We start from the raw sequence: 14,684 nt of genomic DNA, 5'->3' as shown, positions 1-14,684 counted from the left end.
AAGTTCACCAATCTGCAAAAAACTATGTCTAAACATTTTGGAACAAATTCAAAAACCAATCAAAATTTGAAATTCTTTTTGGAAGCCACAGACACTGTGTGCTGTGGACTTGAAGAGAGGGACCACACAGCTTGTTATCAGCGCACAGTTCAAAAGCCTGCATCTCTGATGGTATGGGTTTGCATTAGTGCCTATGGTGTTGGCAGCTTATACATTTGGAAAGGCACCATCAATGCTGAACAGTATAGAGAGATTTTAGAGCAACATATGCTCCCATCCAGATCCAACATCTCTTTCAGGGAAGGCCTTGCTTATTTTAGCAAGACAATGCTAAACCACATACTGCATCCATCACAACAGCATGGCTTCGCAGAAGAAGAGTCCGGGTGCTGAACTGGCCCGCCTGCAGTCCAGACCTTTCACCAACAGAAAACATTTAGTGCATCATGAAACGAAAACCTGGCAAAGAAGACCCAGGACTGTTGAGCAGCTAGAATCTTGTATCAGACAAGAATGAGACAACCATCCTCTCCCAAAAACCCAGCAATTGGTGTCCTCACTACAGACATTTACAGACTGTTACACAATGGTAGACATGGCCCTGTCCCACAGTTTTTCAGATGTGTTGCTGCCATGAAGTTCTAAATGAGTTAATATTTTTCATGAAATGGTAAAATGTCTCACTTTCAACATCTGATATGTGTTATATGTTCTATTGCAAATAAAATATAGGTCTATGAGCGTTGCAAATGATTGCATTCTCATTTTATTTACATTTTACACAGCATTATGTGTGTGTGTGTGTGTGTGTGTGTGTGTGTGTGTGTGTGTGTGTGTGTGTGTATGTGTGTGAAGAAGATTCCAGTAACTGCAGTGGTCTGTAGTTAAAAGAGCCAGTACAAGATATTTCAGTGACAAAGAAACAAGTTGTTTTAGACAGAGATCTTTCACTACCTATTTTACATATATACTTTTATATAGCTAGTATAAAAAATAAGCAAGCCCCAAAATCCTGTTTCACCCCAGATACTGTAATCTGGCGAGTTCTGTGATGTGCATAAGTATCATTTTCAAATTTGCAGCATCTGCTAATACAGGGTAATACTTTCATCTTACGTACTTGATATGAAACATAAATAGTGTTGTTGTAAAAAGTTTTGCTCAGTATGGATTTTCCTAATTTGAAGCGACAGGACGTCAGTGGATGCTGGATTGGGATTGGGCGAAAAAAAAATCTCTCGGACAGCGTTGACGCATGCGCATGTGGAAGGTTGCGGTTGAAAGTTTCCAGGGCTTTAACAAATAGTTATAGTACCAAAAAACATTGTTTACTTCTCTACAACCAACAGTTTACTGCAATAACCTTAGCACAGTTGCAACACTGCAAATGTTTTCTTTTCCGAACTTTAACAAAGCTACCGTATGTTCGTGCTGACAATGTATTTTAAGTCTGGACCGCCAATAGCCACTGGAAATAGCACGCCAAAGATTTCATGGCATCACAGCAGTGAACTGAAAACTCAGAGATGAATTTCGGAATTCCAGCAAATTCACTTTTGTTGTTCCGTGCTTGCGACGAGGGCGACTACGAGCACGCAAAGAGGATACTCGAGCCTGCTGGGAATGAGTCGGGCAGACAGTCCAGAACACGTTTGGATTCTGTCTCGGAGTGCAGTGTGGACATCGTCCGGGGTGGATTGCCACTTGTACCCGTGGATTGTACCGACGAAGAAGGAAACACGGCCCTACACTTTGCCGCCGCTAGTGGACACGAGCATTTAGTCAGATTTCTGCTCCGAAAAGGGGCGTCTGTGGACAGCCGGAATAACTACGGTTGGACGCCTCTCATGCAGGCAGCAAGGTGGAGTTTGTTCACTTTTATTTTAACACAATAACAAGTAACCACCAGGTTTATTTATAGATATCATATGGGTTTATTTTTATCCAAAGTCTTGTTTTCGATGTTTGTCCTGTGATGAAAAGGCAAAACGCTGTAAACTAATGAGAACAACAAAAAAAACCAAACAGTGACGTCTCCAGTTCCGTTAGCTTGTTGCAAAAGTAATTACTGATAGTAGCCTGCTGGTACAAGGTAATGATTAGACAACCTCCACTACGCAGTAGAAAAGTAGTTGGGAATGTGCCCAGCTGCAGCACACCTGAGTCAACTCATCAACCGATTAACCTGGTGTCGATGGGTTTAGAACACCGGAAACGAGCAAACACTGTTGACCCCCCCCCCCCCCCCCCGATCTTTGTGATAGATCTTTACACAGATCTGCTGATTCTATTGTTTTAAAGTTGCCGTTTTTTTCTTTATATTCTTCATCTGAGTAATCTCAGTTTACCTGTCCATTTAAAACACCTCACTGCACAAGTGTGGACAAATTCATAATACTACAAAATGTATTTAGTTATTAAATGTAAAAGGTATTAATATTGGGGTTGCTTGTAGAAATAATGCACACTTAGTAATCAGTGCCTGCTTAAATGATACTGTATAGCAGAGCCTTTTTCACTACTGACTGACATACTGTGATTTCAACATGTAATAAGATTTCAGAATAAAGAAAGTAATGTTATTTTTATAATGTAGCATGCTTTCAGTAAAGTCATTGAAGTGTTTTTCTGTTTGGTGGAGAATTGTGAGTTGGGTGTTTAATTTTTCGATGAAGCAGAATATGATTGTATTTGCCTCTATGTATGGCAGGTTTGGCCATTTGAGTGTGACTCACATTCTGCTGGAGAACGGGGCAGAGGTCAATGGCAGGAATCGAATGGGGGCCAGCGTGCTGTCTACGGCAGCCCGTGGAGGACACACACATGTGGCCAAGCTCCTCCTGGAAAACGGTGCTTTCGTGGATGACTTTGACCACCTTTCTCCATCTAATAACGGAGACCACAGCGAGCACGGTGATAATGGGAAGAATTTTTTGGATATCACGCCCTTGCTGGTTGGTGCTCAACATGGTCACGAGGCCATGGTAAGGCTGCTTCTAGACTGGGGCGCTGATGTGAACTGTTCTCAGAAGACAACGGGCTGGAATGCTCTGATGTTAGCCACGCTGAACGGCAAGGCCAGTGTAGCGGAACAGCTGGTGGAGCGGGGAGCTGATCCTGACCATCTCAATGTTCTGTCCAAAACAGCTTTTGAAGTTGCACTAGAACTTAAGCAGAAAGAGGTGAAAAGCTACCTAGACTCCATAACCACAGTTCGGCCACAACCTGGTAAGACTATTAGATGAACATTATCCTTCCTTAGTTGTTCCAGAATATTCTGGAGAAAATGCTGGATTGTTTGAGGTTCTGGCCTACACATCTGAGATGAACATAATTCTTACTTTGATCTTGTTTTCCTGGGCATAAAGCCCTTATTAAAAACCTTTAAGGGCATGTCTCTAATGGGGAAGAACAATTAGCCATTTATTAGATAATATTGATGGTTTACTAAAGTAGAGCTGTAGATTTATGATTCATTCTAAAGCTGAGAATGCTCAATGATCTTTTACTCTTTAGTCATCACATTTTACAGTGGAATAAATTATATTTTTAAAACACTTTGGTACTTGCATTATCAGGTGTGTAATGGTATGTAATGTGTATTACATACACATTAATTGGGTATCAACTGTGAAATTAACCAAGTCTTTTATTTCTCTCAAACATTAACCTAGTGTTGCCCTGGTGTTTAACATAGTATTGCCCTAGAGTTTAATCTCATGTTGCCTTAGAGTTGCCCTGGTTTTACGAGGTTTTTATTTTATTAACCCAGAAGACATTCCAAAAGCATATTGTGTAGACATTATTCAATGCCCATTACTGTGTAATAACTGTATAGTACTGTGTTTAGTATGTACATTGATATGTAATAATAATAATAGTAGCATTCATTGATTTCAGTGAAAATAAGTGACTGATTTGTGTCTGTGTTGTTTCTCAGGTTAGGACATTTCAAATTTACCTCAGAAATGTGTGTAGTCAGAAATGGAGATATGGATATGTTTACCTAAGTATTGTTTAATTCAGGGCCTCTAGTAACTTACCATAATGTTTTCTTTTTGAATAGATGATGAGAAGAAGAGACCTGATGTTTTCAGTGCATTAAAATTAGGTGAGTATCACTAAGGAAATGAAAATTATGAGAGTATCGTCTCATATTTTAAGTTTTGTTTAAAAGTTTGAACTACTGCCCTGCAAATGTGTTAATGCATTTGTATTTGTAAACGTTTGTACATGTGTTTTATGCATTTGACCATTTGTGCTTGTCTTTTTGTTTGACTGTGTTTTTATGCATGTGTGTGTTTGTGTGTATGTGCATGTATTCACATACATGTCTTTTTGTGTGCGAATGTGCATTTGTATGATGGTGTATGTGTTTTTGTGAATGCTTGCGTGTGTTTATTTGCATGTTTGTTTGCGTGTGAATGCATCTTTCTGTGCTTGTGTTTGTTTGCACATCTGTTTGTTTGTGTGTCCATCTGTGTGCATTTGTGGTAAAGGAAACACCCAGCTGGTGAAGGAGATCCTGGATGAGGACCCATCCCAGGTGAACATGGCGAACCCAGATGGCGCCTCCCCTCTGATGATGGCAGCTGTAAGTGGACAGTTGGAGGTGGTACAGCTGCTGGTGGAACAGGGTGCAGACATGGACAGGCAGGATGGGCTCCACGGCTGGACAGCCCTTATGCAGGCCACTTATCATGGGTACAAACAAACACACAAATATGTCCATTCTTATATTTTATTCTGTAAAACATTTTTAAACCTTGTTTTTAAAAGAGCTACGTATGTCAAGGTTGTTATTATGCCGAATATCTTACAATTGCTGTCATAAAAGAATTCTCATAGTACCTATTATAGATTTAATAATAGAAAATAGAAATAGAACACTTTACCTGAGTTAATACATGTACTAACATCTGCGGTTTGAGTGTATGTAGCAGAAACTGGCCTGCTGCTTTGTGGCTGGAGATTTATACAGTTTATTGCAGTTCCAGTGTTTGGCTGTCACACAGGAAAAAGGAAGTGGTAAAATATCTACTGAATCAAGGAGCTGATGTAAATCTAAGAGCCAAGAATGGGTACACAGCCTTTGACCTCGTTATGCTATTAAATGACCCAGGTAAAAAAAAATAAAAATTTAAAAAAAAGCACATGGTAAAGTGAAAATTATTTTCAACAATAAATTGAGTGTATTGAATTGTAATTTATTCTATTGGCTTTTTCTCTTGGGTTTTTTTTTCTGCAGACACTGAGCTGGTGAGGCTGTTGGCCTCTGTGTGTATGATGGTAGACAAAGACAAATGTAAACACAGAGGAAAGAACTCGATCAAGAAACGTCTGTCTGCCAATGTGCCTGTACCCCCAGATGATAAAGGGGGCCTGAAGGTGGAGTATTGCAAACATGTGTGCAGAGCCTTAAACTGAACACTGTTATGAGTGTTAAAACATATTTTAGCATTTCCATATTTGTTAATGTTTCTTTTCAATTTTCTTCTCTGGGAGTCAAAATTATTTTTTTAAAAAAAGAAGATATTTTCTATAATTATATTTTCCATAATTTAATTCTAGTATGGAATTCAAATGCTATTACATAATTACTTTTACTTCATTTTACTTGATTTGCCTGCAAATTCCATTTCCATTTCCAAAACTCACATTTTCAATTGCCTCAAACACCATTATCATTAATGAAATCAATATTTAGAAGATCAACTAGAACTGTGTTCATACAGAAGTTTTTATATTACAAAAAAAAATTATAAAAGAACTTTGTAACATTTGTCGTAACATTAAAGGGTTGATAACACTCAGTGAATTAGAATTCATTGTTACCAAGAGAAAATTACACAAGACAGCCATAAGATGTTAAATATGTTTCTTGGTCAGTAGTACCCTGAGCCATCCAGTAGCATTGATCCGGTCATGGGTATAGTTTTGTTGTTGTTGCTTGTTTTGGTTTTTTTTTGGTTTTTTGGGGTGGGGGGGGTGGTATGTGTCCCTCTGCTCACTCTAGTCATATAATGTGTAAGTTTGGGTGGTGTGAGTGGTGTACAAAGTTGAAATGAAACCTATGCCACTGGATCCCGTAATTCTCTGCATACCTGTCACCTATTTCTTCCTCTCCAGTCATGGTGGAACCGGATGTCCAATCGCTTTCGCAGGCTGAAGCTCACTCACACGCTAAGGCATGGGCTATCGGCTAGCCGCTTGGCTCCCTTCCCTGACGGCCCTGAGGTTCTGCTGGATGCCACTATGAAGGCAGAGGGCAGCAAAGAGGATTGCAGCTCTCGACCCCGGGATGCAGCAACACCTCCTACTGCATGGACTGCTAAGAACAAAGACTCTGGTGAGATATGAATCATTAATTGTGCTACTCTTTGTTACAGGCAAAATTATTTGTTTTTGTAGCTCTTGCTTTTGTTATATAATAAGAGTTTACCATCCCAAGTAGGTCTTTTAGAGTTTTGGATCTAGCTTGATCCAGATATAGTGCTGGCAAAGTGCAACATGTTATATGCAGTAATTTAGGCATGAAAATGTTGGACAAAAGTACATTTGCACAAACAATGCTAAGTGAAGTCACATTTTACTGTACAGCATTTTTAGTTATCTTATGCTGTTTTGAAGGTCTTGGCAGAGCCAGCAGTGAGAAAGATGACTTTCTCATCACCACAATGGTAAGTGTGAGATTTTTCATGATGTGATGGATCTGAAACCTTTTGCTGCAGCATGTGCAATCGTTAGTAACCCATGCCTCAGATGTATAATCGTCACTAACTCCAGCTTCAGTTGCGTAATCGTCACTATCTCCCACTTCAGTTGAGAAGCGGAGCTCCATTGACTCGTCTGCCCAACGACCAGCTGAAGGCTGTGATCCCTCCTTTCCTGCCTCCATCCATCTTTGAGGCATGGAACTCGCACCGCTCGCAGGAGCTGAAGGAGGGAGTTAGGCTGAGCGAGCAGCCTCGTCTTCCCATGCCCCCCAGATCCAGCAAAGGCAACTTCAACAGCAGCGGAAACTCTGATATTGTATGAATCTGCTTGGGCTTGTCCAGTGGGAATGTGTGATGTGTTGAGATTTTTGACACCTTTTTTCACTTTTAGTAGTGACTCTCTAGATGGGAAAGAAGCAGGAACACTTTCATTCTATATTCTAAAATAAAAATGAGAACAATTCTTAAAGTATCCTGATGATATTTTTGAATTGTAATCTTGCTGATGATGATCTGTGTTCTCAAGCACATGTTGTATGTTTGCTTTTGTTCATGTGTGTGATTGTGTTTATGCACTTTGGCTGATATTTTAGACCTCCATAAGTCGAGTAGTGAGCAGATCCATGAAGTTCCCCAGTATCAGTAAAATGCCCTCATCCTCGCCTTCCAACTCAGGCAACTATAACTCTCCTCACTCATCAGGAGGGTCCAACGGAATGGGAGGGGTCAACCGGCATACATCAGACTCGCATAACCGCTCAGGTACCCTTTAATCAAACACAAACACACATAGATGCCTTCACATACATGCACAAATACACACAAACACTCATATACACACATGCAAAAAATATGTAAATGTGCTCTCTAACACATCAAAAGTTGAGTGCTATGAGCATCCTAAACAATCTAAAACAATGTAAAAGCATAAAAGTGGATATTTTGATGATTCATGACATTCATATAATCTAGCCACCATATGTTGATGATGTTTGCCTTCTCCTTCAGGGGGCAGTGTATCTGACAGTGTCCTCTCTCAGATGGCTGCCCAGAGGAAGAGGGCTGCCGGCCTGTTAGATGCTAGAGCTCCACCCCCAGAGACAGGCAGCCCCACCCCCACAGCCCTGCCCACCATACCTGATATTAGCCTGCCCAGCATCCCTAGTCACCCCAGTCTGGTGGCAAGTGACTTCCATTCCAGACGGGTATGTGACCGCGCGTGCTTACATTCAGGACCATATCTACGTGAATAGGAGCAGTCATTATAAATTATGTAGAGATGTTGGTGCTTTTTCTTTTGTATTCCATCATTTTTAAATCATTTACTATCTTAGCTTGCAGAATGTATAATTGTCTGCATTTAAGGGGAGTGACTCAGCAGTTTAATTAATTACTCTAACTTCCATTGCCCTCCAAAATTGCCACAGAAAGTGGACCTGAAGAAAAGGCCACAGTGTGGGAATTCCTCCACCTCTAAGAGCACATCCCCCACCCTGACGCCATCGGCCTCCCCGACTCCCAAACCCCCCACTGGGGACACACTGTCGTCAGCTTCCTCTCAGCCTCGGTCCAAGAGCAGTGGCGGATCCAGCAGTGGCACAATCACTGATGAGGGTCAGTCTGATGAGGGCCGGTTCGAGGGAGCCATTATATTTATACCATTCATGTTCACTAACCATTTAAAACTTCTGTTTATAGATGAGCTGTCAGGGATATTGAGGAAACTTTCACTTGAGAAATATCAACCCATATTTGAAGAACAGGAGGTATGGGAATCTTTTTTCTATATCATTCTTTATGCCCTTTGTTTGGGGAAGATAAATTATTTTAATGGATTTTGTGCTAAAAACGGCATAGTAGTCATCTTTGTTTTTTGAGGTTAAGCACAAAGATTTGCAATGTAACTAACAGAAGCATCACATTGTGACACTGTTTTTATCAAATACTTTTAATGCCAAAATGAATATTGAAAGTCTTAGATAACACTTTATTAATCCCCAAAGGGAAATTAGACAAATCTTGTGTGAATGTGTTGCTTCTTCATGTCTCAGCTTGTGATTTTTTTACCTGCAGGTAGACATGGAGGCCTTTTTGACACTGACTGATGGAGATCTGAAGGAATTGGGTATTAAAACTGATGGCCCCAGACAGCAGATCCTGGCAGCCATCTCTGAGCTTAATGCTGGCAAGGTACTGGGCATTTTTAAACAGAATACTTCACACGACTGAGTTGAAGTGTCTGATGGCACTGTTCACATTTTTGTTTTTGTGATCGTGTATGCTCACATGTGTCCTTTTATGTCAGAGTTCTGTTCACATTTATGACAGATAGGTTACTGATGACCGATATGCCACTTACCCTCAAATGTTAGTCAAGGCAAAACATTTATTTTAAATGCTCTACACCTCCTACCTTTTGGCAGTGCATAGCAAATAGGTGTGCTTTTACATCTCTACCTGAAATACATATGCAATATTTGACCATGTTTTTATGTTCTTTTGTTATGATGTATTGCAATTTCAGGGAAGGGAGAGGCAGATACTACAGGAAACAATCCACAATTTCCAGTCGTCCTTTGGAAGCAGTGCCAGCAATCACCGACCTGCAGGGTGCTCACGCTGTGAGTCCATCACAAAGACACCACCTTCTATTCTTTTTTTTTTCCCAATCTTCTTCAGATATTTACATTTATGGCATTTAGCAGATGCTCTTATCCAGAGCAACTTACAAAAGTGCTTTGTCATTTACTCATAGAATACATCCTAGGCAGTACAGCAGGTTAGAGTCCAACATACAAATTATTTAGAATACTGTAGAAATACATGGATCACTGCTGATGCCTAGAAGTACAAAATACATAAGGTCTATCTTAAACAATGATATGTGTAATAAACAATAAGTGCTAGAGTTTGTTAAACAACATCAGTTTAATAAACAGTACCCTACAATAAGTACTTATTTAGTCAGTCAATATGGGAGCAGGGTCAGTTGTCATTTAAATATTCCGTGAATAGATGGGCCTTCAGTCTGTGTTTGAAGACTGCAGGGGACTCTGCTGTCCAGACAGCAAGTGCGAGTTAATTCCACCATCTTAAATCCAGGGCAGAAAATAGTCTTGATGCTTGTCTTCCATGAGACCTGAAGCATGGTATTTCAAGCCTAGCCATACTTGAGGTTCGAAGTACTCGAGGTACGGATCAGGCTTTGACCATTGAGCTCATGTAGGAAGGGGCTGGTCCATTTTTGGCTTTGTAGGCATGCATCAAGGTCTTAAATCTGATGCGTGCAGCTACTGGAAGCCAATGAAGGCCGCCCAGCAGTGGAGTAACCTGTGAACTTCAGAAGATTGAAGACCAGTCATGCTGCTGCATTCTGGACAAGTTGTAGAGACATCACAAGAGACTGCACAAGCATCTGGGAAGCTTCCTGTGAGAGAAAGGGTCAAATTCTTCGTATGTTACAAAGGAGAAATCTGCAAGACCATGTTAGATTTGAAACAGGAGTTGAGAACGACAACTGATTATCCAAAATTATGCCCAGGCTTCAGGCAGATCGGATGGTGATACCAGGGAGTTCTCGAAGTAAACTGTGAGGTCTTGGTAAGGGTTGGGAGTGCCTGGGATGTACAGAAGCTCAGTTTTACTTCGGTTGAACTTCAGGTGGTGGTCTGTCATCCATGACGCAATGTTAAGCATGCTGAGATAGGTCTGGAGACCTGTGTGTCAGCGAGTGGAAAAGAAAGAAAGAATTGAGTGTCATCAGCATGTGATAGGAGAAACCATGAGAAGATATCACCAAGAGAACAAGTATACAAAGAGAAGAGAAGGGGGCCTAATACTGAGCCCCGTGGAACACCAGTGGAGAGTCTACACGGTTTGGATGTGGATCCTCTCTCCATGTCACTGGATAGGACCTTCCCTCCAGATAGGACTGAAACCTTCTCCATGCACAGCCAATCACACCAAGCCTGGAGAGAACAGAGAGAAGAATTTTGTGGTTCACTGTGTTAAAGGCTGCAGTTTGGCAGCTTTAGCAGCATGAAGTTTCTCCGTTACTGCTATGAGGGCTGTTTCTGTAGAATGTGCCGGTTTGTAGCTAGACTGATTGGGATCATGCAGCTGGTTCTGGGTGAGGAAAAGAGACAATTGATTGTAAACTGCTCGTTTGAGGACTTTTAAGAGGAAAGAGAGAAGTAATACCGGTCTGTAGTTGGTAACGTTGGAGCTGTCAAGTGTGGCTTTCTTGAGGATTGGTACCACCAAGATATTTAACTCACGTTCACCCCTTTCTTGGAAACACTTGGCCTATAATACATAAGTATGCTTTATAGCTGTACACTTCAAAGTCAAAGTCAGCTTTATTGTCATTCAGACTAGACAACAAGTAATGCACAGCTAACCGAGATTGCCTTTCTCCAAACTCCAATATGCAAATATACAATATACATAAAGGTAAATGCACAAGACAAGACATATTAGTCAACATAGACAATAGTATAAATACAACAAGGAATATATAAAAAATATATATAGTAAAAGTATATGATTGTGTGTGTGTGTGTGTGTGTGTGTGTGTGTATATATATATATATATATATATATATATATATATATATATATATATATATATATATATATATATAGAGAGAGAGAGAGAGAGAGAGAGAGAGAGAGAGAGAGAGAGAGAGAGCACATTTTATAGTAATAGAATACTGCACATTGTATATAGAAGCTATTGACATTGAGCACTGGAAAATGTTATTAAGGTGCTCACAGAGAGAACATTGAAATTATTGCACAAAAGTAGCTATATATGAAGATGGGGGTGAGAGTTATAAATAGTGATCATAAATAGTTCCGTTTCTAAGTATAAAATAAAATACTGAGTTTGGGTATATATGCTTAGACATTCTGTGTGGACATTCTGTGTGTGTGTTCAAGGACAATTGATTGACTTGAAGCTAGATTTCAATGGACGGTTTGTGTTAGCTTCCCTCTGGCCATAAATGAAGGAGAGTCAGTGTTGGTTAGATCTATTTTTTGGTGGCAAAACACTCCTTGTCCAGCAGTGACACGAACACATCTGAAATGTCCAGCAGCACTATTCTAGCTGATATACTTGGGCCAGCACCCTGCCCAATACAAAACCAATTCCCTGTTTCTGTCACCATTGAATGGACCGTGTTCTGCAATCCTTGTAGTGTCCAATCAACAGTGGATTTGTGGTCAGAAACAAACCAATGACAGCAGATATGGCAGATGAGCTAAAATAGTAAAATGCCTCTATGAAAGTGGTCAGTGAGCATAGGTACAAGGTAGGTGTTTCTAACAAACTCTGAGTGTATATTTTTCATGATTTTAATATTGTCTTTACTGCCTCACTGTAATCACATCCTTTAGTGTTCCATTGTTAATTAGTGTTCATCTTTATTCCCTAAGCTCCAACAGGCTGGGCCAGACATCAGCTTCACACCCCTAACAAGAGGTAACACCTTGCCGTGACAGACTTGACCAGATCAGAGATGAGTGAATGGAGTTTCCTGACAGTATTGATTCCAAAACCTTGAGTTCAAATGATGTTCTAATTTTTCTTATTTGTGCTGATGTGCCAAAATGGATCTTATTTAATGATATCAAGTCAAAGTACTGTCCACTGGGCAGCTGACTGCTTCCATTGTTATACATAGAGAAACCACAAGAGGGAGATAAATCATCACAAAGAACCTTATGTGGCAAGCAAGGGAAGTGAACCAAAAGAAAAACATAAATGGGTTTTGACTGGGCCTACAGTAACCAGTGTTTTTTTTCTGGATTATTGGGCTGTGGAGAGATGTGGACAAAGGTAAATGATGGAAAATGAAACAGGTTTTCATAAAGGCTTTGAGGTAAAAGCATGAAGGAAAATAATGTTCTATATTTAAAAAAATCTCATGATAATGTCCTAGGTATTACTAGGGTTCGATGTGATCATTCATACATGCATACCATATACCGAGAGGTACAAATAAGATTTATTTTGTTTGCCCAGTATCTCAAATATTTTAGTGCTTGTTTAAAAGCTATATTAGCCTAATTCATGGTACTGGTGCATTGCCTTGGTAAGCGTTTGAATAAAAGCTCATACTTACTAAGTTTACAGAAGATGATCACATTATTAGAGTGGAATTATAGTGTAGATTCTTTATAGTTTAGATTCATACAGTAACATGCATGCAGAAGGATAAGACTTCTGAATTCTGATTGGGTATTCGTAGCTCAGTGGCTAATGTATTCACATTGTAATCAGGTTGTTAGTTCAAGCCCCACCATTGCCACTGTTGGGCCCCTGTGCAAGGCCCTTAACCTTCAATTGCTCAAGTTGCATTCAGTTATAATTGTAAGGTAATGATTTATTGACCAAAAATTTAATTTGTAATTGATTTAATATCATGGTTCTACCAAATGATTGTAATTAACTGCTGTGTAATGTATTTATGATATATACAGGAAGTTTCTGATTGTTGTTTTTTTATTATTGGGTTTTATTCTGAAAGAGTCTATAGTCTTATAAAGGTGACAGTAACTTTACTGCAAAGAAAACACATTTTGCAATAATATAAAGTGGGGAAATTAAAAAGAAAATATTAAAAATATAAGAAACAAATCTCCCTCTCTTTTTTGCCTTTTACTTATAATTCTCCTGCATATTCATGCATATATTCCATGTCCTAGTGCAAACCGCGCACATGACTAAGAAATCTAAAGTTAATTTGTGTTGTGACATGATCAGTGTGGAAAAAGTGAGGAAGTATAAAAATAAAATATATTTTCTCACTGACCTCAAAGGGTTCAAAGTAGAGTTGTGTACAGCTGTGTGTGTCTCATGCTCAAATCTCGCAGACGCAGGTTGTGTTTGTTTCTTCGTTTAGATTTGACACACTGTTTGGAAGGCCCACTAGAGTATAAGCTACTTAACTAAATCTTATGTACCACAGTGATGAGGCATAAGGGAAGGCCTTTATAGTACACCTAATGCCTTTCTTCTGCTTTAAGCACAATCCACTACAAAAAGATGAGCCTGGTCCTTGAACTGAGGATTTATTCTAATCTGAGATTTGATTGGACAGTGCCCAGCCGAGAACGCCAGTGCCAGCTTTGCCTTGAGGGGAATTTGCAGAATTCCATATTACCTTGGAACTGCAAAATGCTCTGGAACTACAAGAGAAAAACAATAGAATAACCTTCAAGGTGATTAAGGAGGAAATGAAGAAGTGATTTAACATGACACTGTCTTGATATTCACTATACAGTCCACGGTACTGATGACGGCTATTCATCTTTCACTACTGTACAATGTTTATGTGGTATGAAAATAGTTACTTATTGTGTATAATTGCACTTAATCTACTATATATCTTAAAATTATATCACAATATATCCAAACCTTATCAGTTGAGAGTTGCTTAATTTACATGGGTAATGTAAGTACATATGAGAATGTTAGTCTCAATAATTGCTGCTGTTTGTTCAAGCTGTTTGTATACATTTATACATTTAAGATGTAGGAGACAGTTCCTGCATTGATAACAAGGATTGATATAAAATAATCTATAATATAGTGTCTTATTTTCTCAACCACAGACCTTGAAAAAACACACTTACTTCATGGGTTTTAAACACTGGTGTATTTAACCATCATCAACGACCAGGTCAGAAGCGAAATCACAAGAAACCCCGCAGAACTCAGGGGAGGTTTACACTCTGTTTAAAGCTCCAGCAGATGAATTATAAATATAACACTATAAATTGTCAAATTCTACAAAGAAAAAAAAAAGACTGAATGCTCACAAAATCTAGATAACCAGAGAATCCCTTAATCTGGAGCCAGATTAAGAGTTGAACTGAGCTAAACAAAGATTCCTTTATTAGGACATCACATTGTTTGCTTCACATTTGTAACTTAATTTACAACAGTGAGCTGAAATATCA

At 39.4% G+C, this 14,684-nt stretch overlaps 1 protein-coding gene across 1 annotated transcript; it reads left to right on the top strand.

Moving 5' to 3' along the window:
* Positions 1-1,258: 1,258 nt before the first annotated feature.
* anks6 (ankyrin repeat and sterile alpha motif domain containing 6) lies at positions 1,259-13,377 on the top strand. The gene is made up of 16 exons (XM_027001092.3): positions 1,259-1,861; positions 2,711-3,228; positions 4,067-4,111; positions 4,500-4,704; positions 5,016-5,122; positions 5,249-5,388; positions 6,130-6,349; positions 6,631-6,680; positions 6,823-7,032; positions 7,310-7,478; positions 7,725-7,921; positions 8,144-8,330; positions 8,415-8,482; positions 8,790-8,906; positions 9,241-9,337; positions 12,156-13,377. Exons 1-16 carry the CDS (start codon positions 1,527-1,529, stop codon positions 12,203-12,205), a joined length of 2,715 nt encoding a protein of 904 aa, XP_026856893.3. The 5' UTR covers positions 1,259-1,526; the 3' UTR covers positions 12,206-13,377.
* Positions 13,378-14,684: the final 1,307 nt, after the last annotated feature.

This window comes from Electrophorus electricus, chromosome 1 (genome assembly GCF_041902795.1).
Source record: "Electrophorus electricus isolate QZ-2024a chromosome 1, ASM4190279v1, whole genome shotgun sequence".
Lineage (NCBI taxonomy): Eukaryota > Metazoa > Chordata > Actinopteri > Gymnotiformes > Gymnotidae > Electrophorus > Electrophorus electricus.
Note: the sequence above shows the minus strand (reverse complement) of the source record. Positions and strands in the feature narration are given on the sequence as shown.

What these genes read in the sequence shown, in the direction of transcription:
- anks6 (XM_027001092.3), top strand. Translation starts at nt 1,527, where the DNA reads ATGAATTTCGGAATTCCAGCAAATTCACTTTTGTTGTTCCGTGCTTGC. An exon ending in AGACTCGCATAACCGCTCAG is followed by an intron (nt 7,479 to 7,724) that starts GTACCCTTTAAT and finishes CTTCTCCTTCAG; the next exon opens with GGGGCAGTGTATCTGACAGT. An exon ending in GTGACTTCCATTCCAGACGG is followed by an intron (nt 7,922 to 8,143) that starts GTATGTGACCGC and finishes AAATTGCCACAG; the next exon opens with AAAGTGGACCTGAAGAAAAG.